This window comes from Apaloderma vittatum, unplaced genomic scaffold (assembly GCF_000703405.1).
Source record: "Apaloderma vittatum isolate BGI_N311 unplaced genomic scaffold, ASM70340v1 scaffold12387, whole genome shotgun sequence".
Classification (NCBI taxonomy): domain Eukaryota; kingdom Metazoa; phylum Chordata; class Aves; order Trogoniformes; family Trogonidae; genus Apaloderma; species Apaloderma vittatum.
The window spans coordinates 1-27,794 of NW_009725735.1; the positions used below are offsets into that span (position 1 = coordinate 1).

At 39.9% G+C, this 27,794-nt stretch overlaps 1 protein-coding gene across 1 annotated transcript; it reads left to right on the forward strand.

Moving 5' to 3' along the window:
• Positions 1-273: 273 nt before the first annotated feature.
• On the forward strand, positions 274-25,093 carry DHX35 (DEAH (Asp-Glu-Ala-His) box polypeptide 35). The gene is made up of 22 exons (XM_009873016.1): positions 274-424; positions 1,682-1,815; positions 2,192-2,284; positions 2,861-2,938; positions 5,193-5,297; positions 6,457-6,518; positions 7,115-7,184; positions 7,316-7,375; positions 8,234-8,346; positions 8,691-8,787; positions 9,895-10,053; positions 11,164-11,374; positions 13,041-13,165; positions 13,946-14,000; positions 17,929-18,024; positions 18,420-18,514; positions 19,120-19,197; positions 20,283-20,412; positions 21,127-21,208; positions 21,753-21,824; positions 23,194-23,305; positions 24,787-25,093. Exons 1-22 carry the CDS (start codon positions 274-276, stop codon positions 24,829-24,831), a joined length of 2,223 nt encoding a protein of 740 aa, XP_009871318.1. The 3' UTR covers positions 24,832-25,093.
• Positions 25,094-27,794: the final 2,701 nt, after the last annotated feature.

Sequence of the window (27,794 nt, forward strand, 5' to 3'; positions counted from 1 at the left end):
TGTTGGGCTGAGGGAGGCGGTCGTTCCCCTGGGCAGCGGGCAGGCTGTAGTGGGGTGAGCTGTGGGCTCCTGGCTCCGGGAGGACACGAACTTACAGGAGGAGAGCCACAACGGTGATGGAGGGATTGGAGCGTGTGACATGAGAGGGGAGGCAGAGGGCGGTGGGACTGTGCGCCCTGGAGGGGTCCCAAGAGAATCTTGTCGCAGTGTGTAAACGCCTGACAGGGAGGTGTAGAGAGAGAAGAGCCAGACTCTTCTTGGTAGAGCCTCCTCATGGGTCAAGAGGCAACGGGCAAAGCTGAAATACGGGAACGTCACCTTAAACATGGGGAGAAACCTTTCCTGCTGCGGCGTGCTCAGGTTCTGGAACAAGCAGTCAGACAGGTTGTGGAGTCTTCAAGCGGGCTGGACGAGGGCCTGAGAAGCCCGTTGTAAGTGAGCCCGTGGTAAGCAGCGGGTGGGACTAGAAGGTCTCCAGAGGTCTCTCCCAGCCTCGGCCACGCTCTGGCTCTGCCATCGTGCCCGTGGGGTCTGGGCAGCGTGGACCTTCCCATTCACCCATCGCAGAGGGGAGCTTGGTGGGTCTGAATTTGGCCAGTTTCTTTAAAATTGGTCACTATGTTGTGGTATGCTGTGGTTTGCAAAGCTATTCCAGAGCCAAGACTCATTTAGCAAACTGCTTCTTAATCATTTGACTATTACAGTAATAGGTGACCATATACAATATGTATATGTATATTAATATGTTGACAGTAGTATGTGAAATAAAAGGGTAGAAAATGCTGTGAAAGAAAATCAGCGGGTAATGAGAAACTGTCTGTTGACTTTGTTCATTTGTCAAGGTCCAGATATTCAAATATCTGGTTCTTAACTAGCCCATCTGTTCTAGAGAGTGAAGAGTTGTTGGAATCATTGCTAATTGCTCTTAAAATTGGATTAATTTGCTACAAAATTTGCTTGTCAACTTTGAATGCAGACTAACTGACTTTAAACAGTGGAAAAATAGGGAAAAGCCCAAACAAGCAAATCCTACAAAACAGAGGAATCCTCCTCTTTGCTATCAGATTTTCCCAGCTGAATTTACAGCTGGAAATGATATGTTCCATTACTGAAATGTTTGTGTCTGGTTCCCTTCAGTGGTTTGGTGTTTTCAGTTGCAAGTAGTTTTATGGTAACCAACAGGAATAAATCAAGTTTCAGTTACTGCGGAAAACTCAGATCTGAAGTGTGTGGCTTATCTATGGGTGGGCAAGGTTGAATGTTTGTACAGTTGATGTTAGTCAAGGATTGTTCTGTTCCATATCTGACCGGCTGGCCTAAAATCTGTAGGCATATTTCTGAGAAGGATATTGAAGACGTATCTGAATGGTTGCACAGCAGAAGAAGGAGGTTCCCAAGATCTTGCTGTATATTTTTCCTATGTCCTTTTTTTCCTCCTTTATCTTTTAAAAATTCAAATACTTATTCATGTTAGATTTTTACTTTTTTTTGGACTATTTCATTTGAAAGAATTCATCTGTGTTTACTATTAGTTAACATTATTATTTTTATAGCAAGGTTAGTTTTTTGGTTTGTGCTGCCGCCTGAGATTCCTCCGTGTAAGAAACATTTATTTTGATTCTGTTGTGATAGATGAGACAGAAGGATATGCTTCCAGTTAAAATTAACTTTTGTCACCTAGGCACGGAAGGTCCTGGTGTCAGTGTCTCAGAGGAGAGACAGAGTCCTGCTGAGAGTAGTGGTGTAACTGTCATCTATAATCCCTATGCTTCCCTTTCTATTGAACAACAAAGACAAAAGCTGCCTGTTTTTAAGGTACAGAATTTCTTTTTGGTATATTAAATATGATGTCTGGCTCATGTTAGGGTTTTTTTTTTTTTTGAAAAAGCAGTGTAGAATTGCTTTACAAAATAAAATAATAATTTTACGACCTTGCTTTTATTATTTATTGGGATTGATTGTCCTGTTTGACAACTATTACTGATAGTTTTACAGGTTTTGTATATTTATGTTATTTACCGTGTTTTACGTGTCATTTATAGGTTTTAATGAATTGCTTCAATTGTGGCGGTAAAATCCATGTAAAATGAATTTACTGTGTCTGCTAGATATGTGAATGTTGTAATTTTAATTATTTTCTAATTTTTGTACGTATCTGGTTTTGATACTTAAGTATCATCTTCTCTTTCAGCTACGAAATCACATACTTTATCTGGTGGAGAACTATCAGACTTTGGTGATTGTTGGGGAAACAGGTTGTGGGAAATCAACACAGATTCCACAAGTAAGTGTCTGTTTAACTTGGTAAGATCAGGTATTCTCTCAGGGGATTTCACTTGAAATGTTAAACTAGCAATGAAGAACTGCACTGTGAGAACAGAATTCACCTATGCTTGTGCATGTGACCAGAGGAGAGAAATATAAGGGAGAACCAGCAGGAGTTGGTCTATCTGTAATATAAAACCTTCTTCCCCTATAGGAAAGGAGCGTATGCAATGGATGAGTTTGTGCTGGTACAAATAGTGGTCATTGTGCTCTAGTAGATATTTATTACTCTGTCAGAATCATGTTTAAAATTTCATTGAGAGTATATTTAAGGAGGAAAAAAAGATGCACTTCTTAGGGCTTTCTTTTTGGAAATCTTTGAGACTCAAAAAACTGCTTTCTGAGGGCATGTGTGCTTAGGAAGGAGGTGTTGCCGTCTTACTTTTAATGCACAAAATCTCTGAGTAACTGATTTGCCTAAGGTCATGCATCAGTTAGCGTCAGAACTAGGAAGACACATGTAGTGCAGGGAACTAACGCCTTGCTGTAAGCACAGCATGACCAGTTCATTCTTATCCTCGCTCGTTGTTCGCAGTACCTAGCAGAAGCTGGCTGGACGGCCGAAGGAAGAGTTGTTGGAGTGACGCAGCCTCGTCGGGTCGCTGCTGTTTCAGTGAGTTGCACAGTCTCCAGTTTTTGCAGTTTGTTGTCATGATAACCTCCAGTTCGTTAGCAGGTTTTGCTGAATCAAAACTTCCCGAGCTCCTATATGAATAGACTTTTCTGCTCATCTTCCTCACTTTGTTGCTGGCACCATACGCTGAATTCAACCTGATTAGTAGGTCTTGCCAAAGACACGAAGTTCAGAATTGCAGATGTAGAAGCTTTGAAATAAAATTTGAGTGGTATCAGCAGAACCACTCACGGAAGTCAGGGCTGGGCAGAGATGAGCTGGGATTGACTCTAGACTAAAACTGTGCTTGTGTGACCTTTAATTTCTTTCATGAAGGAAAGCAGTGGTGTAACTCTGTGTACAGTAACGTGGCCAGTGGAAGAAAGAGGAGGTTATATACATCTTTCTAGCAGTTCATACCTATTTTTTTTAATCTGTTTTCTGTGCTGGTTTTCTTTTTTTTCCCGTCGTTGTGGGTTTTTTTGTTTTGTTTCCCCTTGTGAGAGTGTTGGGGAAAAGAAGAAACATTTTTATAGTAAGAAATCTTTTCGTAGATGTAGTATGTCTAGAAGAGTGTGACATCAGCTCTATGTACTATGAGAGGAAGAAGAGGGTATGCTGAGGACAACAACTTGTGCTCTCTGGTTATAGTCTGCACAGAAAGCATCCAGTTATATCTTCGTAAGTGCTGCCAAACACTGACTTGGTGGGCTGAAGTTTCTGCTCCAGTGTTGTTCTTGTACAGAAAACTGAGGTGCTGTTTGATAACTCAGACTTGAGCTGTTCTTTATAGTGTATTAAACAGTACCTGCAAAAAATGAGCTTATGTGTCTGTTGAAAAGGCAGTACACTGAGCAGCTGTGCACCTTGCTGCTTCACCTCATCCAGTCTTCTTTGATCAGGTCCGATGTGGTTAAAGAAACAGTCCCTAGCAGTGATCTGCATCTTATGCTTTGGGCAGTCTTCCTGCAGTGTCCTCCCTTTTCTCCTTCCTAGGACATCCAGCTGACAGTGCAGGATTCTACAGGAGATGCTGTGTATACTGCAATGGTTTCTCACGACAAACTTGCTTCTCTTTTCCCTTCGATGTCTTAACACGTTATTTCTAAGCCTAAAATAGATAACTCAGTCAGGGCTTAGTGCAGAGAGACAGTAGGGTTTTTTTCTTCAAGAATGTTGTTGCAAACTGCCTGGGCTCTATGGCTGTTGCAGGGAGATGAGAGAGATAGTTGATGATTTATTGCTCTGTCTTGAACTGGAATTGATCTTTTAGTTTAATAGGCACGCTTATCTGCTTTCCCATCTAGAGTATGGGGGTTGTCAGAAGTCAAAAAAGGGGTTTAGAAATAAAGGGAGGTTATCATTCTAAGAGGATGATTGATTTGCAGAGGCATAGGGCATAGTTTAGAAATTCCTGAACCTCTATTTGCGTTACCCAGACTGACAATTACCCTGAATGCCTGGGCTGAAAGTGATGGAGTGATAAGATTCCAAGTGGAATCATGAATTTGCTGCCTGTAGATATCATTTAGAGTGTCACTCAAATAACTGAAAGTAGCTTGCTCTTGGAATTCTACTAAGACTGATGTATGTATTGTGGAGGTTTTCTATGTCTTTAGCTATTAAATGTCTTTGTAGCTTGGTGAAACCACAGCCTAATAATTCTGAATGGCTCAAGATTTTTAATCAAAGGTGTTACAGGCTTAAAACTGGGCCAGGCTTGAATTGTTCCAAAAAGTGTGGCTTCTTTTAATTATTCTGCCAGTTTTCTGTTTTCCTCATAGAAGAATCCGTATTGCGAAAAGTACAGTAGTGTCTTGTCTGAGTAAGTTCAGAGCCAGATCAGCTTAACTGATAACTTTTTTTCCTGCATGCCACATACCTGAACTGTTTCCCTTTTTGCATGCCAACTCTGTTCTTAAACTGTGCTCGCACAACTGCTGGTAGGTGCTCCCTGCCCACGCTGTGACTGGTGGAGTGCTGTCAGAGTACCTATCTCAGAAAGGCACCTCTGTAGTTTTCCTGAGGAGAAGCAGTGTGAAACAGATCTATTAAGTTACACTAAAACGTCTTAAGTGTGTTTAGTATGCACTGTTATGCCAGCCAGAATTTTGCATTTGAGTGACAACAAATAATTCTTCAGAAGTGCGAGCTCTGTTCCCGTTTTGATGCCGATTCTCTACAGACAAAACAATGAAACAATGAAGAAATATGCTGTCACCTGTCTCTCCTTTACAAGAATCTCTTTTCTCAGGTTGCAGGCCGAGTTGCTGATGAAAGAGGTGCGGTGTTGGGGCATGAGGTTGGCTATTGTATTCGGTTTGATGACTGCACAGATCCACAGGCTACAAGAATTAAGGTGAGACATGAACAACATGTGGCTTCTCTGAAGGGGTTAGCTGAAACTCTTCAAATACTTTGGCACCCTTAATGAGAACCCTGTGATCCCCTGTAAAGGAAATAGCTATCCAAACCTTAATGAAACAAGTACATATTCTATTCCTCTAGTCTGGTAGCCAGCATTTTAAAAGTAAAAGCGATTTTTGAGGTGGGAGTGGCCAGGTGTTGGTACAGTGCTGGGGTGACCTGAAACATCCCTAAAAGTCATTGTGAAAGGCTGCAGTGAATCACAGCTAAAGTGCCCTCACCACCCTAAAAATAGATCTTGAATAAAAGTGCAGATAAATATCAGATGAGGAGGCTGACTGCAAGGGATGTGATGTGGATTTAATGACAAGCTTTGCAGCTGTTCGTTAGTGCTGTGAGCGATATTAGTGTTGCTTGTGTTGGTACAGATGAGGGGTTGCTTTAGTTATGCTGGAATAGCAATGATGATGAATGAGACAATTTACTGTATTTTTTTTTTTCCTGAAGCTACTAGCGCTTTTAAGGTGAAAGAAATGGAGATGTTTCTCCATTAAATGCAGCTGAATTTGGGTTTTTTTGAGTGTGATAATTATTTGGAGTTGAAATGTGGAGGTGTTTACCTTGCACACCAGGTCTTGCCTAGTACAAGGGCATGGTTGGAGTCCCAGATGAAACTACTGCTTGATGGTTTCCACAGGCTGGTAGCAAGAAAGTATTAAATTAAAATGTTGCATGTTTTTGAAATGTTAAGGTTTGTGTTTTGGTCAGAGGTGTGTGTTAGATGTTGAATAACCTACTTTGAGAGAGTCAAAACGGAATTGACACAGAGGATGTTATTGCTAGACCAGATTTAGGCTTGTTATAGACAAGAGTGAAGTAATTGCTGTTGGCATATTCCAGTGCTACGAGTCTGTTTGAATTTTTCTGATACAAAAAATAACTAATTTTTAAAAATTCAGTACTGGGCTAGCACTCAGAAATATGTGTTTACTTTTCATAGCTGAAAATTCATCAATTTAGTAGATATTATAAAAGTAAAGGCAAGGAAAAAAATTCAAACAAAAGTAAAAAAATCTTTAAATATCATGTAGGTAGTCAAGACTATCTGTTAGGTTTTTTTTTTTTACTTTTTTCTTTGCATTCACTTTTAGTTTCTAACTGATGGTATGCTGGTGAGGGAGATGATGTCAGATCCTTTGTTAACAAGATACAGGTAAGGAAACTTGGACTGAATGCTTGCTGAAATGTAATTTGAACAATTGCATATTTATTTATTTATTTTAGAGCAAGATGTGGTTATTATAAATTAAATACCAAAAGATGTGAAAATTATTTCAGGAGTTTGACTTCTTTATGTTACTGACTGTTAGAAAATCAGTTGATCATCGCAACACCAAACCTGGCAGGATTTGGTGCTGTGGTTTTGGAGCAAAAGTTCAATGGGCCTCATGGAGTCTGAATTGTTCCATTGACTAGTTTCAAATTCACTTTTTCTTTCTGATGCTATTTAAATTAAAAAAAAAAACCAACACAGGCTATTATGGCATCCAGAAAACCTATGCAGTACAGGGAAGATAGACCTTTTAAATTCCAGCTCTTTCCAAAAGGCAGCATGAATAGAAAAGAGTTTGCATGTACTATGTGGTGTTATCTATGTTTTTCTCTCTGCTTCGTTGCTGTGCTTTTTTTAACTTCCACAGTTTTCTAAGCGGATGTAAACAGTAATGCTATTTCTAGAAGACGGAAGGACAGTGATTCTAGTGTCAGTCAAACCATTTCTGAAATCTTATCTTTCTGCTTTGTTCACAGTGTCCTCATGCTGGATGAAGCCCATGAAAGGACGCTTTATACAGACATTGCCATTGGCTTGCTAAAAAAGGTGTGAGTTTGGGGGTTTTTTTTTAATATTCTTTGTAACTGTTTTCATTTTTGTCCTTTTTGTTAAGATGGCTTTAGCCTTATATCTCAGAAAATAGCTTTTACTCTGGATGTTCTTGGTCTCTGTCCTAGGTTCAAAAGAAGCGTGGGGATCTTCGACTGATTGTGGCTTCAGCCACCCTGGATGCAGAGGTATAGCTCACAAATTTGATTTGAAATGAAATGACCTTAAGTGGCAGCTCTACGTCTATTTTTATATAGCTTATTTTCTGTGCTGCTTGCTTCATGTGAAGTGTTACTGCTGTGAGTGTACGTTCTATTAGGTAACAGTACTTGGCCTTTGCAAACGTTTAACTACTAGAAATCACCCATTTCAAATAGTTTCCAGTTAATGTGCAAGTAAGTTAACAGGAGCAAAACTCCTAGTTTGTGACTGTATAAATATTTGTTTAAATATAGAAAGTTTGTGGTGTCTATAATGGTCATGAAAGTTGAGATGGACTATTTGGATTCTTAATGCTCATTCTTTTACTATTATTATTTAAAATACTGCCTGACAATACAGCTACATTTATTAAGGAGTCTCACAGTGCATATATCAAAAACTTAGATAAATCAGCCTAACTCTGCTTTTACAAAGTGAGAACTTGGTGTTCAGTAAGAGCTGTAAAATTTACTTGCTCATCCAAAAATGGATGAGAATATGCAAGCCCTACCTAAAACTTTTAGGACCAATCATTTCCAAGATCTTCTTAGCTTTGACGTTACTACTGTTACAGATTCAATTAAAAGTCCATGTATCTGCTTTTTGCAACTGTATCATGTGATTAATTTTATTACACCTTTTTGATCTTTTCTCCTCAGAGTAATAAACATGTAAGACAGTGTATTTGTGCTAAATGTCTGAACCCCAGACAGAACGGAAGGCAACAAAAACAAACTGAATTTTTTTTGAATTGGCACTGTCATTTAAATTCTTCATGTCTTTAGGTTTCTCCCTCAATTCTTTGAAGTATCAAACTGAAAACATTTATTTCTATTTTCATGTAGAAATTCAGGGATTTCTTTAATCAAAATGATACCGGTGACCCCAGCAAAGATACCAGTGTGATCCTTACTGTTGAGGGGAGAACGTTTCCAGTGGACATCTTCTACTTACAGAGGTGTGTTCCTGTTTGACCTTGTCAGTGGTGATTTAAGAGATTGTGCAACTGCGGTATCGTTTTGTCTAGGTTAGGGCTCAGAAATTCCCCAATCGATGGTAAGGAGATGTAACATTCAATTTGGGAAAACTTTGGATGTTGCTTATGGCAGCAGATGTGTTTTTAAGCTTGCTGTAGTGTAAAGGAAAGAAATTAATTGCTGAAGGCTGGTTCCCAAGGATGTGTCATGAACTAAATGTGGTAAAGCTGATGTGAGTGTCCAAAAGCGAGCTCTTTTTACCTTGTGAAAGTGAGGAGTTTGTACTGATTTTCCTGCTAATCTCTGCTGTTTTCTCTCCCGGTAGTCCTGTTCCAGACTATATAAAATCAACTGTGGAAACTGCAATGAAAATTCACCAGATGGAGAATGATGGCGATATACTGGCATTTTTAACTGGCCAGGTATAGACAGAAGCTTTTTGTTTCCTATTTTGTGGTTTGGGGTTTTTTTTTTGCTCTACAGTGCTGTACTGTGGGCTTTGTGAAGCTGTCTCAGTCTCCTGCTTTCCTTATCTGTGCTTACTTTAATCTCATTAAAGATGACAAATATTTCTGCATTGATGGGAGCAGAATTAGGCCAGTCTTGAAAGACTTTTAGAAAACATAATTATGGTCTGGATCTGTGAAAGCTGGTTACAAATGGTGGTTTTTCTATTCTAATGCCATATGCTCTCAGCTTTGCAAGTAAGTGGAACAGTATGTGGGCTTTTGGTGCTGATCACACCTATGGAACTGACATCGAGCCATCGCTAATGGTTAAGACAAATGGAATTTAAATTTGTTAGCCCAAACATCTGAAGTCTTTGACAGACAAATTGCTTTGAGACAAAAATATACTAGTCTCTTTTACTCTTTTTATGCCCGTTAGCTCACTTTGCAGCAAAGAAGAGTAAATGGGAGGCAGCTGATAACTTTTCCAGTGAGGGGCTACCTTGAAGAGCTTCAATAACATCTTGCATATTTTCAGAATAAATTCTTCATCGTCAGTATTGATTTAATTTTGAAAGAATGAATCGGTTATCTGACAAGGCAATTTCTGGACATGTTGATGCTTTTTATGAGTAAGATGCCACATTTGATCTCTGAGATTAAATGTGATGTTGAGCAATAAGTGTTTATATTGTTTTTGTGTCACTCCTGATCAAGACCCACAGTCAAAATATGTTTCCCTTCCATTTTGCTCTGAGATACACAGGAAAATACACCCGCTTCCTCCTGAACTTTGTTCAGTCCTTGCCTTGTGATTTTTCTCCTGTATTCGTGACATTGTCTCAAGTAACAATGACGATAGTATATTTACATGTTTATTTATTATGAATAGCGATTTATGTCAGAATATTACAAAATTCAGGGAGCTAGTCAAAAGACCCTGCAGTCTGAAGAACTAAAATTCTATTAGGATTAGTTTGGTGCCTTTTTTTTTTTTTTTTCTTTTGTAGTTAGGTAACAGCTCTGTGATATTAAAGTGAAACCTCTCCTGTTCTGTCCCCTATCTTGCCATGGCTCTAGGAGGAAGTGGAGACAGTTGTTTCTATGCTCATAGAACAGGCTCGGGCCCTTTCTCGCACTGGAATGAGAAAGCACCTCCGTGTGCTCCCCATGTACGCCGGACTGCCTTCTTCTGACCAAATGAAAGTGTTTGAGAGAGTTTCTCGCAGTGTGAGGAAGGTAAGGCTCCTGTGCACGTCTCCGTTTCTACCAGCCAGCAGGGTCTCTGCGTTACACAACTTGTGTAGAACAGGTTCCCATCATGAGATTACTGCAAATGCTTCCTGAGGGAGAATTTCTGCATCTCCCAGAGTTTTCAGACTGTGAACCAAGAGCATGTTCTCTGGCTTCCCTTTTTATCTTTGATCAGTGCTAGAAGTGTCTACCTAGACGTTGTCTACTTCATTAACTTCTCAGTTTTTAAGGGTCTTTGTACAGCTATGTTTTGACCTAAGAAACAAGTTAAAACTTGGTTGGTTTTAGTAGAAAAAGCTTTGTTTTGAATTCTGCAAGTCTTGTTTGGATATTTAACATCACAGAATTATAATCGTGACAATTTACAGTGCTTTCTGCTTAGTCACAGCCTGTACTGGGGCTGAGATAAGCTGACAGAATTACACAGGGGTGCCTCGTTATAACTCTTGTGCCTGCTGGAGTCTAACAAATAAAATTGTTCATCTGGTGTTCGAGAATGTTGAATATAAATACTTCTTTTCAGGGTATGACATTAGTCAATTACCTTCCAAGATTTACTTTTTTAGTTGCAGATCTTCTGGGAACAGTTTTTTTTAGTATTTTAGGACACGTATACAAGCATATCTCTGCAGCAATACTGAACGTGGAATGCTTAATCAGCTCTGTTCCTCTTCTACCTCCTGCCCAATTCCAGTGTTAAAAGTAACAGTTCAATATAACTGAGAAGCAGAAAGAAAATATTTTTAGTTCACTACATAAGAACATTTGATTTAAAGTCAGTTAATGTTTTTCTCTGCAAACACTGCCAATGGTTTTCTCTGCAAACACTGCCAACTTGTACTTTTATGAAGTGAGAATAAATTTGAATAAGAAGGTGACTGTGAAACGTTAAGAACTGGGCTTATTTCAAGCTGACAAGCTCTTTCTACTGCATGTACTGTCTCCTTTTGTGCTCTGGAGCATGTTTACTGGAAGTGTCGTATCTGAGATCTTCCCAGTGACTTGTACTGGAGTTCTGGTGCACTGATTCTAGGGCTTGATGGTGTAATTGAGACTGGGGATTTCACAGTATCCTCATTATGTCTGTACCTGTAGGTGATCGTAGCCACCAACATTGCTGAGACTTCCATCACAATTCACGGAATTGCATTTGTAATTGATTGTGGATTTGTGAAGCTTCGGGCCTATAACCCCAAAACAGCCATCGAATGTCTTGTGGTGGTACCGGTATCTAAAGCTTCAGCTAATCAGAGAGCAGGACGTGCGGGACGTAACCGCTCTGGAAAATGCTACAGACTTTATACAGGTCAGTACTTTGATGTGTAAGGAAGGTGAACGTGCTGATGTGAATTGCATTTTGTTTTATGTGGCTTTAGTATTCAATAGAGGAAAAAAATGGCTTTTTTTTTTTTCTCTTGGTGAGAAATAGAAATTTCCCTTTATTATTCCTCTGGCTTATTTAGGAATGCATTGCTCATGTGAGCTAAGCATTGGACACTGAATCCTCCTGTGAAACAAAAACACAAACTGAACAGGGTAGGTGCGATGAGATCATCTGCAATTGCAAAGCTGTGATGTTAAGGCAACTCTGCCAGGTCTGCTAAGAAGTTTATCTTTTTATCATCTTGGTTTCTGAGCATTGCTTCCATTTATGATACCCACCTGTGTTGTTCTCCTCTGTGACTGAAGTTTCCTTTGAGCTGTGCATCTAAAAATCTTTTAGAGGGAAAACTTTGTGTCCTCTTTTCCACAGGAATAGGTGCCAACCCTAAATGCTTCTTGTGAATCGGTGACCTTGGCACTGTGCAAAAATTAGTGTTGCAAATAAATCATTTGGGCACCAGCAGTGCTCAGAAAACCACAGTCCAGCTGCCTCTGCTCTCAGCTATTCAATGAGTGAAGGCATTGCCACTGAGCACCACCATTGCTTCTGTGCCTCAGGCTCCGACTGGTTTTACTGGAGCTTTGCGATTTAGAGAGATCAAGCATATTCTTTTAAAACGTGGTTGTGTTTGCCAGCAGTTGCCGCATTAAACAGAGATGTGATTTATTCTGTAAATCTGTGTGTCCAATAAGAACTGGGAGAGAATGCCTGCTGCGTACTGCACCAAGCTTGCATAGCTCTGGAAGTATTTTACTGGAGAAGCCATGACTACACTGAAGTTGTTTTCGTGTGCTCAGGAGCTGGCCTCATGAGTGCTTTAAGAAACCTTTAAAGGTGGAGAGGGGAAGAAGAAAGTGCACTGAGTGGACAAAAATAGATAAAATGAATACCATCGTTGTCTTAGGGAAGGTCTGAGATAGAGAGTTCTGGCTAGAAATGAAAACAATTCTGGTCAAAATAATGTATTTCTTGCCTCGATTTGGAATTTTAGGCCAACGCAGGGATGCATGTGCCTTTTTCTGTACTGCAGAAAATGTTAGTTAATGAAAGGTGCAGGGATTTTGACCTTTTATGAAGTATTTCTCCAGACACAGATTTTTATAGGGAATGTGCTTTTAAAAAGGCATTGTTAAATAAATTGGTTTTCAGTCCTTAGACTTCCTTTTAAATATGCTTTTTAAACATCCTTTTGTTTGAGTAGTTGCTAAAAATACTGTTCTTGTACTGAAAGCATGCTGGTTTTGAACTTTTCCATGTGCCTTCTTTAAAAAAAATACTTTTTATTTTCTGATAAAAATGTTAAACAGAAGAGAAATAAAACATTTCCAGATTTCTCTGAAGAATTTATAACATTTCAGCTTGAAATATGGGTGGGTCAACTACAGATTTCGCAGTGTAGCCAAAACCATTGAGCTTTCCGTTGAACTTATCTTAAAATACAGTAATTAGAGAAAAATCACCTTTGAGTTAGACTTCTTTGAACACAAACAATAGCTTTCATTGAAAGTGGGTATGTTTCTATCATGTTGACTGCACAGAGTGGAAGTTGAAACTCAGTCCCACGTTGCTTTGGTTTCTCCCCCAACAGAGGAGGACTTTGAGAAGCTGCCGAAGTCAACTGTTCCCGAGATGCAGCGCAGTAACCTTGCCCCCGTCATCCTGCAGCTGAAGGCTTTGGGAATTGACAACGTGCTCAGGTTCCCCTTTCTCTCAGTGAGTCCTGGGCTGTAAAGTCCGTCACCTTTTCTTGGCGTAATGAGGAGCAGTAGATGACTTGTTGATAACCCCCAGAACCGTTCACCAGTAACCGTTGCCCTGTTGATTTGGAAAGCACAACTCAGTTCACTCCTGGGCAGCAAAGTGTGTGTTTTGGAATCACCTGGTGAGAGTCATTGTGAGACAAGTTAGAAACGACTGCTTGTGTTCTAGAGTTTGCTTTAGAAGTGGTGAGAAGCCAAGAAAGGCCTAGAAAGACAAACTCTGAGATTCTGCAAAACTGTAACTGTAACTTCCTCCTACAAGAGGAAGAAAAAGGAAAAAAAAATCCACATTGTATCTACAGAACTAAACCTGTGCTTGTCTGCCTTGTTGACAAGAGCAGTAGTGATTTTTCCATTTGCTTTGCATGAAGTTTCTAGCTACTCTTGTACTGATGTGAAAAACTAACGGGAGAGCATTAGAAGAGGTTAAGTAATTGTTCTGGTCCCTGCTGGCATCGCGGTTGGACAAAGCAAACACGCCTTTTCTCACTCAGATCCAGAGAGCATCTTAGTGGTGGTGCTGAGCCTGTTGAGGTGGTTTTGCCTCGCAGCGCTGGTGGTCAGTGGAAGGGTGACGGAAAGAGTCTCAGAGCTTTTTCTTCATTTTGCAGAAGTAGAAACTTAGGTAGATATAACTTCAGGATTTTGTGAGTGAGGAAAACCTAAGAATTTTTGTAGAAACTCATGTGTTCTATGATGATAATTTTAAACAATGCTTTTTTTTTTTTTACAGCCACCTCCGGCACAGTCAATGGTGCAAGCTCTAGAGTTGCTCTATGCTTTAGGAGGTGAGATTATGCTGCTTTGCTTTGTTTACAGTTATGTTACAGAAATTATGGAAAAAGAAAATTGTCAGTTTGGATTTGATGGTTGGGTGGATGTTAATCAAACTTGTGTTTGAGAGCTGTGCTTCGAGAAAGAGAAAATGTAGCCTTGGCTGGTGGAAACTTTTTGTTGGTGTGTCTGAAGTGTACATCAGCCTCCTCTGAATGTACCTCAGTCACTCACAAAAGCAGTAAATTTGTCCTCAGTGTCTATGTGTCGGTGCACAGCCTGCTCGCTTTTTGTGCTTTCAAATGCACAGAGACCGTTGGGTTGCAACTCACAGTGACCCTGCTCCAGTTCTAGTATTGAACTTTCTGGTTATGGGCAAACGAGTAGAAACAAGCAAACTTCTAATGAAAGAAGAAAAAGCTGGTCTAACAGACCCTCAGAGCATAATTCAAAGTACTTTTCTCCTATTTAGCTGCCTAATAGAATATCAGTATTTTATTGCATTCTCTGAATTACTAAACACAGCTTGTTCTCAAATTCAGTCGAGAGTTTGAACAACCTTCTTAGTCATCTGGTTTAGTTTTAGGTCATCCTGAGAGGAGCAAGAAGTTAGTCTCGATGATTCTTATGGGTGGGTTCCTTCCAGCTTGAGATACTCTGTGATTCTAAATTTGATCGTTTTGGTTTTATTCATTATGCTGCTCTTGGATACTTATAACAGTGGAATCACACTAGTAATATTTTATACATGGTTTTAAATTCCTTTTTTTTGTGGTGAGTGAAGTGTATGCTGTCTAATTTTGTTTATAGGAAGAACTGGTACATTTGGGGTTTTTTTTGACAGCTATTTAATCTTTTTGAATGCAACAGAACTAAACAAAACAGAAACACAAGAACAAGTAATCAAAATGAAACTGTGTTTGACTTTAACTTGGTGTTTGTAGTTAATTCAAAGTTAACAATATTTGCTCCATAATATAAACAGGATGAAAAGGGTAGTGTAAAGGAGATTGTGTAAGCCTTAAAGGCTTCCAGAGGTTTGTGGCTGTTTTTACATTGCTCACAAATGCTGTGTTGTAACTTGTGGTAGTCTGCTCTCTCCTTATTCTCATGGAGCTGTAACTGCTCGGCCATGGTTTTGCGCTGCACTGATTCAGTTCCATCTTGCAAAAGAGGATTTCACTTAGGGCACTGGGTGTGTGGCAACCTGGTCAAGCTCAGAACAAGGACCTTCACAGCGACTCAGAAGTGCATTGCAAGGACGAATTCACAGCCAAAACCACCTTAGGGAAACGGAGAGGAAAGGTCAATAAACTCACTGATTAGCTGTCTGATGTTTTGGCAAAAGTCTTATGCTTGTGGTATCTTCACAGAAAAGTACAGAGCTGTTTTTTCTCTTGGCTGCCCAGCTTTTGCAGCAAAGCAGAGAAGTGCTGATGCTCATGTTTCAGATGGAAAGAAGTGTGTGTGCATGTGTGTGATATACAGATCCGCTCTTCAGTTTTTGCTGAAGTTTAAGGTTTTAGGTGGTTTATTCTGAAGATTTTATACAAGTTGCAGGGCTGAAGCTGCCCAAGCGTTTGCAGGTGCAGGAAGGATTAAATTTCTCTTATGCAAGTATGAATGTGTATTTCATCATTTGCACTGTAATAGCACACAAATGTGCAGTGTGGGGTCAGGACCCTATTGTGCCTGCACGGTATCAACAGAGAAACTTGTGCAGACTAGACGCTCCTAAGGTTGAGATAGTTCTGTTGAATAAACACCGTCGCTGGGTTTAGACTGACTATTTTTACAGTTGTGCAAACTGATTACATCAGGAGTATCTCTTCTCAGCCTTCTCCTCGGATGCCCCTTTGAAAGTCTGAGTTGTCAGTTGGAGTTTCTTGTCTTTAAACAAGTAAAAAGTGGCTTTGCTTTTAGCTTTATTTCAGATCTAAGATTTTGCTGAGGATTTAAGTTGTTGCCTGTCAGAAACAACCACTCCACCTAAGTTTAAAACAGTGTTTTAACCTCTCAGCCTGTTAGTGGTCATTACTTAAAACTTTTTAGTGCTACAGTATTTGAATAATCTCTCTGGAGTAAGTTCAGTAAAAATCCCTTTGGTATCTTTTTCTAAGATTTCCAGTTTCCAAGAAGATTTCAAGGAAACTTTTACCTGTTCCAAACGGGTATCCATTGCAAACCTTTTGTGCCTATTCAGGTTTACTGCTACAAAGACATCTGTGCACAAGCTGTAGATATATACATGCAAGATTGCACTAAGTCTTGTAGAATTCAGCAGAAGCTGAAGGATTTTAGCTTCACGCACCTGTAGAAAGTTCAGAAGATGGTAATTTCTCCTTTTCCTACTTAGGAACACAATTGTCTTTCTGTAGATGAAGGACAGCATATTCTAAGCTCTTAATTGTGGTAGCCCTTAAACTCCTCGTGTTACACTGGTCAAATGAAAGCTGCCATACCTTAATTTCTGCAGTTTCTCTGCCTTTAAGTATGTTATTTCATCATTTCACATAAACAGCCATTTTCACCTCTTATTGAGGAAAATATTGTGACTTTATGTGAATTAGGTTTTGCCGAGCAGTGTAGGAGTGTGGCGAGTGAATGACAACGTTGTAATAAGTGAGATGATAGCACAGTGAATAATAAAGGCAAGTAAACACTCGATAGCGGTATCTGCGGGTTTAAATGTGCTGACATGAGTTGTAGGAGATCTTACTCCTTGATTTGATTTGTGGTCTTGCTTTTCTCTGTGAAACATAACTGAAGTACAACTGTGGGGCTTTTGCCACCCTGCGGTTTAACAAATACGTTTATATAGTGCGTGGGCCAGAGTTGTGTTTCCTCAGTCCCCTCTGCTGTGGTTACTTACACAATCTGCGGTGCCCCAAACTCCTGTTATTGGGCTCTCGTTAGTCCCTCGTTTTCTCTTGTGCTCTGTCTCCTTGTTGTATGTCGTACAACTTGGCTTATTTGGAGTTTTCTTTTCTCTTTCAATTCTCACTCTTTGCTGCTTTTCTTAGCAAGCTCTTTTTTTCTTGTTTCACATGTCTCTTCTTTTTTAAAATTCTGTTTCCGCTGTCCTCTTGCAAAGGAAATGTCTTCCCATTTAAACCATTCCCTGAAATTTCAGCATCATGCTCTGAATTGGAGTGGGACCCAGTGGTTTGCATGGAGAAACCTCGCTGCAGGGGTTTGACTGTAGGAAGCCTTACAGCTGAAATGGGGAGCGTGCAGGGCTGCTCAGTGGTAACTGGGAATCATAAAACAAGCTGTCGTGCCTCCCTCCGTACCATCACCAGTAGAAACGTCACAGCTGGAACGTGGCTGATAGTTTCATTATTGATGCGTGAGGCAGACTAAACTGTAGAGTCTTCATTGGCTGTGTATCTCCAGTTTGGATTATACAAAAGTTAAATTATTTTTCTTCAGGACCGAAGCAGATGTGACTCAGAAAATCGATGCCGTGCCCCACCACCCCAGCAGCACTTCCTGTTCCGGCAGTTCTGCCTGTTCCATAATTATGGCCTTTTTTATTCTCATCAGGACTCCTTCTGCTTCCCATATGCAAGAACAAAGCTATGGCTGAATACTTAAAAAGGACATACACAAGTCTAATAGGCACTCTGGCTGGTACATTGACCTTTACTGTAGGTTTTCTAAATCGTTGGCAGTAGCAATGAAACTTGGTCAAAATGAAGAAACTTTAGTGTTCAAATACATTTTAAAAAAACAAAACAAAAAAGGAAGAAAGGAGACCCATGGGAGAGTAAGTGGGATGTTAAGGAATGCCTTTAAGCTTTAATATACATTCAGCAACTGGTAGGTGCATTTGCTGTATTTTAGCTTGTAATTCTGCTCTTTAGTGCACACTAAATTCTTAAAAAAGACTTGCTACACAATTTTGCCTGTTTCACAGCTACATTTATTAATCTGCTGCAGGTTTGGATATGCACTGCCGTTTAACGGAGCCTCTCGGAATGAGAATAGCAGAGTTCCCTTTGAATCCTATGTTTGCAAAGATGCTTCTGGAATCGGGTAGGAGAAAAAAATAAATCATGTTTTCTTCATAGTCCTGTGATGAGTAGATGATAGTGCTGCTTGTAATTGTAGTGTAGTATTAGACATTTGCTAAACTTCAGACAAACTCTTGCTTTGTGTTGGTATGGAGTGTAGAAATTGGTTCAACTCAAAGACCTTTAGTAAATAATAAGTTCAACACATTTAAAATTCTAGTAAGTCGAACAGATTTGTGTTCTAAATTTCCCATTAAAAACATTCACTGTTATGCTGAAAAAAAAATCCAGGCATTTAGATATCTTGATTTTATATTTTTATAGTATATATTCTATTTATTTTCCTTTTTATTCTATATTGGGGTAGGTTGAATGGAAGAAGACTTCCTTTACTGAATTTCTCTGCTTATTCCTCAGGAAATTTTGGCTGCTCCCAGGAGATTTTGACAATTGCTGCCATGATGCAGATTCAAAATATTTTTGTGATCCCTCCAAATCAAAAAGCTCAGGCTGTAAGTTCAGTCGTTTCTTATTTTCTTTTTGTTAATTCCACATTTTTGAATTTCTGCCAAATATTTTATCAGTAGCCATTGCAGGCTGCATGTTTGTATGAGAATGAAGAAAGGCCTTGAACTGTGCCTATGTTATAGGTAAAAGAAGAAACTGAGTAACAATAGGAACCTCGGAGATCTTTACTAGTGTTAAAAGCCTTCTGGGGACCAGAAACATGAAAATTTATAAACTAATATTGGTGAGCATAAGGGTTTGCAACAAAAAAAACAACCGAACCTCCCCAAACATCATCAAGAGGAACAAGACAGGAAGCATTAGGGTGTAGGAAATTCTTAATAGGTGGCAAGAGCTTATTTTAGTGCATCACTCACTTGGATTTTGGAGGTTCATTTTCAGTTCATTTTTCTAATTTCAGTTTTAGAAGCGCTTCTGAATGTAGGTGGGCTAGCAAAATATTGCTGTTGCCTAGAGGAACTACCCTATACGGTAAGAATTTTAATAGTAATCAGGAAATACAGAGATGATAGGAGCTGAGCATGTTGGATGTGACCTTTCTTTGCAAAAATCAGTCTGTCTATAAAAATATATTTTTCTTCTTCTCCAGGCCAGACAACACCGAAAGTTTGCTGTGGAGGAAGGTGATCATCTCACTATGCTTAATGTTTATGAAGCCTTTGTCAAAGTAAGTCAGTTCACGGGTATGTGGATTTGCAGGAATGGGAAATACTTGAGGTCCTCAGTTCTGATTCTGGATGTTTTGGCTATAGCACCCCCAGAGCCAAGGCCATACCAAGTCCATTAAGTGATAATTCTGTTTTAAAAGATATTATCATAGTTTGTTACAGACCTTCTGTAGTTCCTCTGAATGGGGAATAGAAGGAATTTGGTTTGAGTCCAGCACAGAACTCTTGTGGGTAGACAACTGAATTTTCAAGGAGACTGAAAAAAACCCTGCATTTAATCTAGCAGCTTTTTTTTTTTTTTTGAATGCTTGTTGATCATCATATTCTCTTTTTCAGTGACCCTGTGTATTTACCCAAGGGTTTAACACCAGTCTTAATACTTCTCTGCAAGCTGAGGTTTTACTTAACAGTTTTGAAGACCTGCACTTATTTTGGAGAAATATATCTTGCTTGTATAAAGGACTTTTATAATAATACATTTGCAGCTGTGTTGAGCTGAGCAGTATACTGAAGCAATGGTTACTTAAGTGTTTAAAAGACTACTTCCCTCTCCCCAACCCCAAAGCAGTCAGTGGGCATCAACCCAGATTTTGCTGTTCAATTTTTTTATCTGCCTAATTTTCTTAGAAATAGACCAATGCAGAGGCTCTTGGAGTAAGTGCTGGCTTCTGAAGAAATAGTTCTTTTAATAGAGAAGACAGGGGAAAACAGTGTGCAGAAAAGATTGTTTACGTTTGGAGACTGAAAACAGACTGATTTATAATATGATGCTTCTGTCTGTGAGAATGCAATGACTGATGCTGTTCTCTTTCACCACATAGGAAGAAATGAAGCATGTCTGTATGAAAATACCCCGTGGCATTTGTTCTGCTGCTATTCAGATGTCTGAAATGTGTTTTGTAGTTACTGGTGTTATGTACCCTTGTTAGTTGCTATGTAAATAGGCAATTTTCAGGGAAAACCACAATAAATGTGCTGTAGGAGGTGGAATTAAAACAGAACAAGGCTACGTGATCCAAGAGGTTGGGTTTTGTTTTGCCGATGGTGTTCCATCGTAATTTTTTCTATTTTTCTCCCTGTACAGCACAGCAAGAGCTCTCAGTGGTGTCAGGAACACTTTCTGAACTACAAAGGGCTTGTTAGAGCTTCTGTTGTGAGAGAGCAGCTGAAAAAGCTTCTCGTCCGCTTTAAAGTGCCAAAAAAGTCCAGTGAAGGTGAAGTGTTTTTTTTTGTTTTTTTTAAACATGTTGTCCAATACATGTTGAAGCTAGTTTCCAAACTGTCACTCTGCTTCCTGCTTTTCTTGTAACCTTTAAAGTATTTTTCCCTGGCCTAGAAATAATGTTAATTAAAACCAGATTTTTTTTTTTTTTTCCTTAAAAGTGACCGAAGAGCAGTTTAGCCCTTTTTCACAATTAGCATTTAGTCCAGTCTTCATTAGTTATGGTTCCCAGCAAGACATTATCACGTTTGGTTATGTATTTAATGGACAGGCTTAGGAAAAGTGTCATAAATAGGTCACCTTATTCCCGCTTTTGACTTTTCAGAAGTTTTAGCTCCAAAAGCTGTTTTTCTAGCATGTGGTCCATGGGATGTGCTTTCCAGCTGTGCTGCGTGTGCATGGATGCCTTGAATGCTTCTCAGCACTACTCAGTCCCTAACTGCTCTGAAAAATCAGACTTCGGTGCTTAGCTGTCACACAAGGTTGCTTTTAAGGACTGTGAAACTATTTTCTTGGAGACACCAGTGGCAACACTAGTTTTTTACATAGTAATTTTGATTTGCTGTGAAATTGAAGTCACAAGAGATTGCAGGGTTTGTCTGCCTTCAAGCCTTTGCTCTCAAAGCCTGATGCGGTGTGAAAAGTTGTTTGAGATGATTAACTGGTATTTTAGGGACTCATTTTACATAAAAATTCTTCTCTTCAGGTGATCCAGATCCTGTTTTGAGATGCATAGTTTCTGGATTCTTTGCTAATGCAGCTAAATTCCACTCTACTGGAGCATACAGGTAAATTATATGTAGCTTCGTTGTATCTGTTACGTAGTTTCAAAGCTCCTTTGACTGGATACATCTAAAGAAAATCAACAAACAGATGCCTCTCTAGACACCTGCAATAAGAAACACATAGTGTTTGATTTATTAAATATCTGGAGCCTTGTATCATCAAACTGCTTGAATGTTTATCTCTTCTCTTTGGCAAATACGAATAATTAGAAATATTGGCAATGGGAAACTGTTCCTAATAGTAATTAGCTTGTGTTAATACAAGCAAGTACAGGGTTTCTGTTGTAGCACTCACAGTGCACTGAATGAAAGCTTGAAATGCTTTTTCATTTAATGTACATAGAACTCTTTCAGGACATTAAATTATGATTTCTTCGTTTGGCCAAGTCTTAAGCCTGGTTTCACCTGAAAGTCTGTTCATTAAATGCAAATGTATTTAATATGCTCTAGTTCTTTCATTGCTGCCTTTTAATACACTGGGGGTGAAAGGGACCAAATGTGAAGCAGTAAATAGCTGCGTGGTCTGAAGTAGTGTCTTGCTTTCAAGGACTATCCGTGATGACCATGAACTTCATATCCACCCCACTTCAGTGCTGTACGCAGAGAAACCTCCACGCTGGTAAGTTAAAGCTTTCTGCTAACATCCTGAAGGAAATTGGGTTATGGGAGAGTGACAGACAGTAAGAAGAAACAATTGGGAAGAAATTAATCTGAAAAGAAAGTCTGGTAGTAGGAGAGTTGTTTGCTCCAGCACACACCTCCTCCACAGATCATCTTTTAGATGATGAGCCCTCAGCGCAGAATTTCCATCCCAGCTTTGGACACTTCCAGACATAGAGAAGAGCAGAACTGTGCACAGTTCCCTGGAAGTCTTCACTGGCAAAACCTGCTCTTTGCTTCACAGCCTGTTTGCTCTTGGTGGCAACAGCATTGCTGGATTTTTTGGGAGTACCGAATCTGGGCTGAAATCTCTTTCTGGACCCCCGTGTTGCAGAACGGGCTCAGAACGGTTTCTGAGGCCATGTGGTATTGCTGCTGCCAGCCTGAGGGGGCTGCTGGCCCTTGGCATCCTGTGAGACAGGACTCATATGTACTCAGCAACTCAGGTTTCAGTGCTACTGCTGCCTGGACACCCACCCCACGTTGAGGGCTTCAGTTCTCTCTCTGTTACAGGTGCAAATAAAACATGTTTTCTTTTTCTTTTTCTTTTTCTTTTTTTTTTTTCCTTCAGATTTCTCTGTGTTGTATTAGTTGGTATGTCTTTGGCTGCATTTTGCAGACAAGGGCATTTTGGACTCTTTCCTCTTTGTTTTGAGAGCAAAATATCAATTAGAGACCACAAACCTCGTGAGTTTGCTGTCCTACTGCGTACAGAAGGCAGATAATGACTTACGGTTCTGGTGACTAACCCTTCAGCGTGTGGGATTGCGCTTCCTTGGTAAAAATTACTTTCTCTGCTGGAAGGTGGCTTCAGAAATTGGCTGCCCATGCTGGCAATGGGTTTGTGCTGGCAGCGGGGATTGTGTCCACATAGGTGTCTGTTTTTAAATCTCTTACCAGGAGATGTTCCGGCAGTAGTTAAAGCTGATTTCTTCCTCTAATGCTTATTTTGCTTGTCTGCACACAGGCACCAGGGATAGTCATGCTGCGATTTGTGCCCTGCTTGTTATTGGTCCAGGGTTTTGACATCCTTCCTGATGATACCACAGAGTGACTAATATTCGCTTTTCCAAAGCATCTGTTAGGATTCCTCCTTGACCCCACTTTAAGAAATATTCTTTCTTTTATACCTCGTGTCCATATGTGCTGGCAGTATGTGAAGGTGTTTTTAATGGAAGTGGAAAGGTGGTCTTAATTTAGACTACTCTGACCAACCAGAGGGGAAGGGGTAAGAGGCTGTATTATAATTTAAAGACTCTCTTGTCACTGTGTAAATACTCCCTCTGGCAGCAGATTCCTTTACAGCAAACACTTTTTTTTTCTCCTAGGGTAGTCTACAATGAAGTCATACAGACTGCTAAATATTACATGAGAGATGTGACTGCCGTTGAATCTGCGTGGCTCTTGGAACTGGCACCTCATTTTTACCAGCAAGGAACGGTACGGAATCGGCATAGAGCCCAAACGGTACCATTGCTGTATTAGCAGCTCTTGTATCTGAACTTTTTAAGTGTTTATGTTTTGTTGTTGTCTGTTTAATAGTACAAAAACATTTTATTTTTTTCATTGTAGTGGTTTTAATACAAAGAAAAAGGAAAATAGATAGATGTATGAAAGCTTTTCCCCTGTTATCCAGCCAACAGACATGATCTCAAAGTTAAAAACTAATGGACCACTCTGGTAAATGAAGCCTTAAACCATTTGACTCTTGAATGTTGGCACTTGGTAGTGCTCCTCTGAGTAATACTATAGCTAAGCAGTGGTCACACTTTGCACCATGATTTTGTAAGAGTCTTTGCATGCTGTGCAAATGTTTGTGCAAATCCTGAGTCCTTTTCTGAGCATTAATTAGATTTGCAAAAAAAATTTACTCCAATCTGTTCAAACTTGAAATGGTAAAGAGCAGCTGCTACTTATGCAAACCTTTACTGCAAATTCTGTTGTGTGTGATTACATACCTATTAAAAGATACACGTAAAGATACACGTCACCATCCTTTATCAAATCAGTCCCATGTGAATCTGTCCAGCCGGACTTACTCATTCTGAGAACTGGATCTGTGTTAAATATTATCTAAATCTTAGTTATAGTGGAGCTGTTGATACCACATTGCATGTAAATACTGTACAGGCAAGATTGCCAAATTGATCTTGCGTGTGAATTTCCCATGGGAGATGAATATCTATGGAGCTTTATATTCTAAATTAGTGAAATGTTTGCTTCTACAGCTTGATCATGGTCTCAGTCAGTTATGTCTCATTTCAGATTTTGCAGGACTTTCTTCAAGTTTTCATGCCACATTTTCATGGGCCCTTTTTTTGTAAGAGCATAGACGTTCAAAGGTCCAAAGCGACTACAGCTGCAGCGTTAATATATTGGTTAAAATCTTCTTCTTCGTGTACATACTCCTAGTGTTTATACCCATGTTGCTGGGAGCACACGTCCGTTTCTGTGAGTTTTTATAGGCTGGCAACTTGCTTCCAGCGGAAAATTGTTCCTGTGCTTGCAGTTAGCACAGAAGTACTAGAAGGTGGTATTTTATACAGATACACAGATTTTGGGATACATGTACTTTTTTTTTTTATATCATAGAATGGCCTAGACCTTAGAGATCATTTAATCCAACCACTCTGTCATGGGCAGGGGCGCCTCTCAACTAGATCAGGCAACACATGGGGACTGAGCAGGAATTGGACGCACGACCTTGGTGTTACCAGCACCACGCTCTAACTGACTGAGCTAACCAGCCCCCTTCCATAGGTTTATTTTAGCTACATCAGTAGCAAACAGAGCTGGGAAGGATGGTCTTTGATGTTTGTATAGGAATTTATTTAATTTAGAATCAAAGGCTGAAAGCGTTCTAGCTGAGTGTTTTTCTAACTGTATATATGCTAAGCAATTTTTCCTTTCTTTTCTTGCAGCACCTTTCCTTGAAAGCCAAAAGGGTCAAAGTGGATGACCACTGACGTGACGTGACTTAAGTCTTGTGACATCAGCTGCAGAACCTACCAGTGATTTCAAGCTGGCTACAGTCCATTCAGCAGTCAGTTCATTAGAAATTTGATCTTAAATCAGCTTAACTGTTTAAATGCCTGCCAGGATCTGTAGGGGTTTATGCATGACCAGTACATTGTAAACCTACGTAGAGCTTCCGTTGTGGTCGTTCTATTCTTTGCCGACTTGACCACTGCTGTTAATCTGGGCATGTTGCTCCTTTTAAATAGGTAGAAAAACCATTAGAAAAGAGTAAGGGGACACACAGGACCACAAAAAGCCTGAAACCTTCAAGAAGTAAACTGATTTCCTGGTGCGGTATGGCTGCCTTATGAGAGTGGGGAATAGGGTACCCTGCCTTCTGTTACCTAGAGCACTGTGACTACGACCGGCCAAACTGAGTCTGAGTCCTGACAGCAGGAGCTCAGGGCAATGAACCAACCCCTGAAACGCCAGGGGCAGCCATGGGAACATTGATTTCATGTTGGACCATCCTGAACTGGTGCAACTTGTGCTCCCGAGCAGTAAAAGTCTCTTGCCTGAGGTAGAGCTGCCCCTGGCTCCCTGTGCGGTAGGAGCCCTTCTGTAGGCAGCGCTCATTCGACTGTCTTGTTTCTGTATGTGAGAGTTACTGTTTGGGGAAGGGGAATAAAAAGTAGCTCAATATTTTTAAGAAGGATTAGTTTTTTGCTCAATCAGGAGACTGTACACATACACTCGCAAACAATTAAATTCACAAATGGAGCTTCACTTTTTTTTTTTTCCCCCCTAACAAGAGAAAAGATGTGAGCCTCTCACTCCTTGGAAATACCAGAAAATTTCAGCAGGGGTTTATCATGGAACACTGTCTTTTAGCCTCTGTCATTCAGAAAAGATTAAAGTGTTCCATACTTTCCTGTAAGGAGCACAGTCCTATATGTTTATTTTATTAAGCATCTGTTCTTTGCTGCTTGGGACTCTCCTTCATGTGTTACTGTAAGGGAACGGCGCCCTGAACAGTTGCTGCTTTAATCAGGACTCCATGGCTACTTTTGAGTAAGGAACTATACCCTTTTGTGTTTTAACAAGACAGCTTGGATACATGTATTTATTTTTTCCAACCCTATTAATATTTATTTTAGAAACACATTGTTTGAAAATTTTATTTTTGTAAGGCAACTGAATTGATGAATGTGGTTTTGGCGTGCTAACTGTAGTTTTATTTTCTTGTTTTTTTAAAAAAAGAAAATATGTAAATAGGCAAATATTTCTACACAAAACAAATGCCTTCCTTGTCACAGGACTGCCTTGAAAACTTTCCGGAGAGCTTCTTTACCTTCTCCCTTCCAAACACCTGCAGCAGGAACATGTTCTGTCATGTGCCACGTGTGGTCTGTTCAGTGCCTGCGTACTGACTGCCAGCACCCAGAGGTGTGCCTGTCTCCTTGGGTGGCACCAGCAGCACGACAAACCGTGTCACCTCCTGTGTTCTTTTCCCGGTGAACCTCACCGTTGTGTTCCTCTCTCTCTTAGAGTGGAAGCTCTTTGGGGCAGGGACTATCTCCTAGCCAGAGCTCAGAGCAGTGTTGGCACGTACTAAAAAGATGTGATTTGCAAGTTGTATTTTTTTTCTCTTAAAGGATTGGAGAAAGAACTGCGTATGAAGACTTGTGCAATGTCTATGTCTCTCTGTCCTCTGGAAGTATTCTTGAGAAAAATAAAACCATTCAATCAAGGAAGCTTGAGAATGCATCACTTCAGCCTGAGTAGTGGGTGATTTCCCCACGTACTGGGTGGTTGTGCGGTGCTGGGCTGGATTGTGATGGCCACGTCGTCAGTTCTGAGAATTTCGGGTGGTTATGGAGAGGTCTCTTCTCCAGGAGTTCTTTTACTGCACAGCTGCGAAATGTTCTCTTGGAATGACTGTAACTCCTGCTGAGTTCAGAACCAGGAGCTGTAAAAGCTTTGTAACGTGCTGCAAGCAGTTGTGCTTTTGTAAGAACAAATGCAATAGGCCTTTGTAAACAAAACCAGAAATTGAGACTTGTCTTTGCAGCAGGTTTACAAACTATGGAGGTATTGCCCGAGGTGCAGACACAGAACAGGCAGACTTTGTTACTCGTGATGCAGGCTAAGAGTAAGTGTTTCTAGTATCTGGAATAAGGTTACCTTTAGAGAGAAAGCCCTGCTTGCATCAGAGATGTGGACCCTTTGAAGGTGTTTGAAGACAGAGACACAGAACTTAAGAGCCCTGAAAATCTCTTTACTTTGTAAAATGTTGGCCTACAGCTCTCTGCTAGATGTGTACACAGCATTATGCTTTTAACTAACTTGGGTTAAGGGGGTGGGTAACTGCTCACTGGCGTTGGCTCTTTGCTGCATAAACAGCCTGTGTGCTGCCGAGGGGCACTTTGAAGGTGGTTGTCAGGAGTTTAGGAAAACAGTTTAATGATTTTGAAGCTGGCTTTTGGAGAATGAAGTTAAAATATTAGGCTCTTGAAATCAAAATGCTGCTTGAAGTAGATGTCATGCCACCACTGACAAGGATACAGGTATTTTTTTAAAAAAAAGTAAATTTACAATCCATTAATGTAGAAGTACTACAGGGGAAAAGGTGCTATACTCCTGAAGTCCATCAGAAAGTGCTGTCAGGTTTATGCTCCTGACTTTATTATTGTCAGTTACGGAATAAAATGAAACTGAATTGGAATAAAAATTCAGCAAAGACAATACTAACTGAAGTAAATTTCTCATCTTGTAGATGAAACATAATTCTGACAAAGTGATGGGAAAATAGTTATAACTCTTCCTGATTAATCTGAAGAAAGAGACAAGTAATTAAAAGACTAAAATGGAAATAAATAAGGGAGAGGTAATTGTCATTTCTCTCTGTTTATGGTAAAAATGGCTGTATAATAGGATATATAACTGAGCCATACACACAGCGACATTCTCT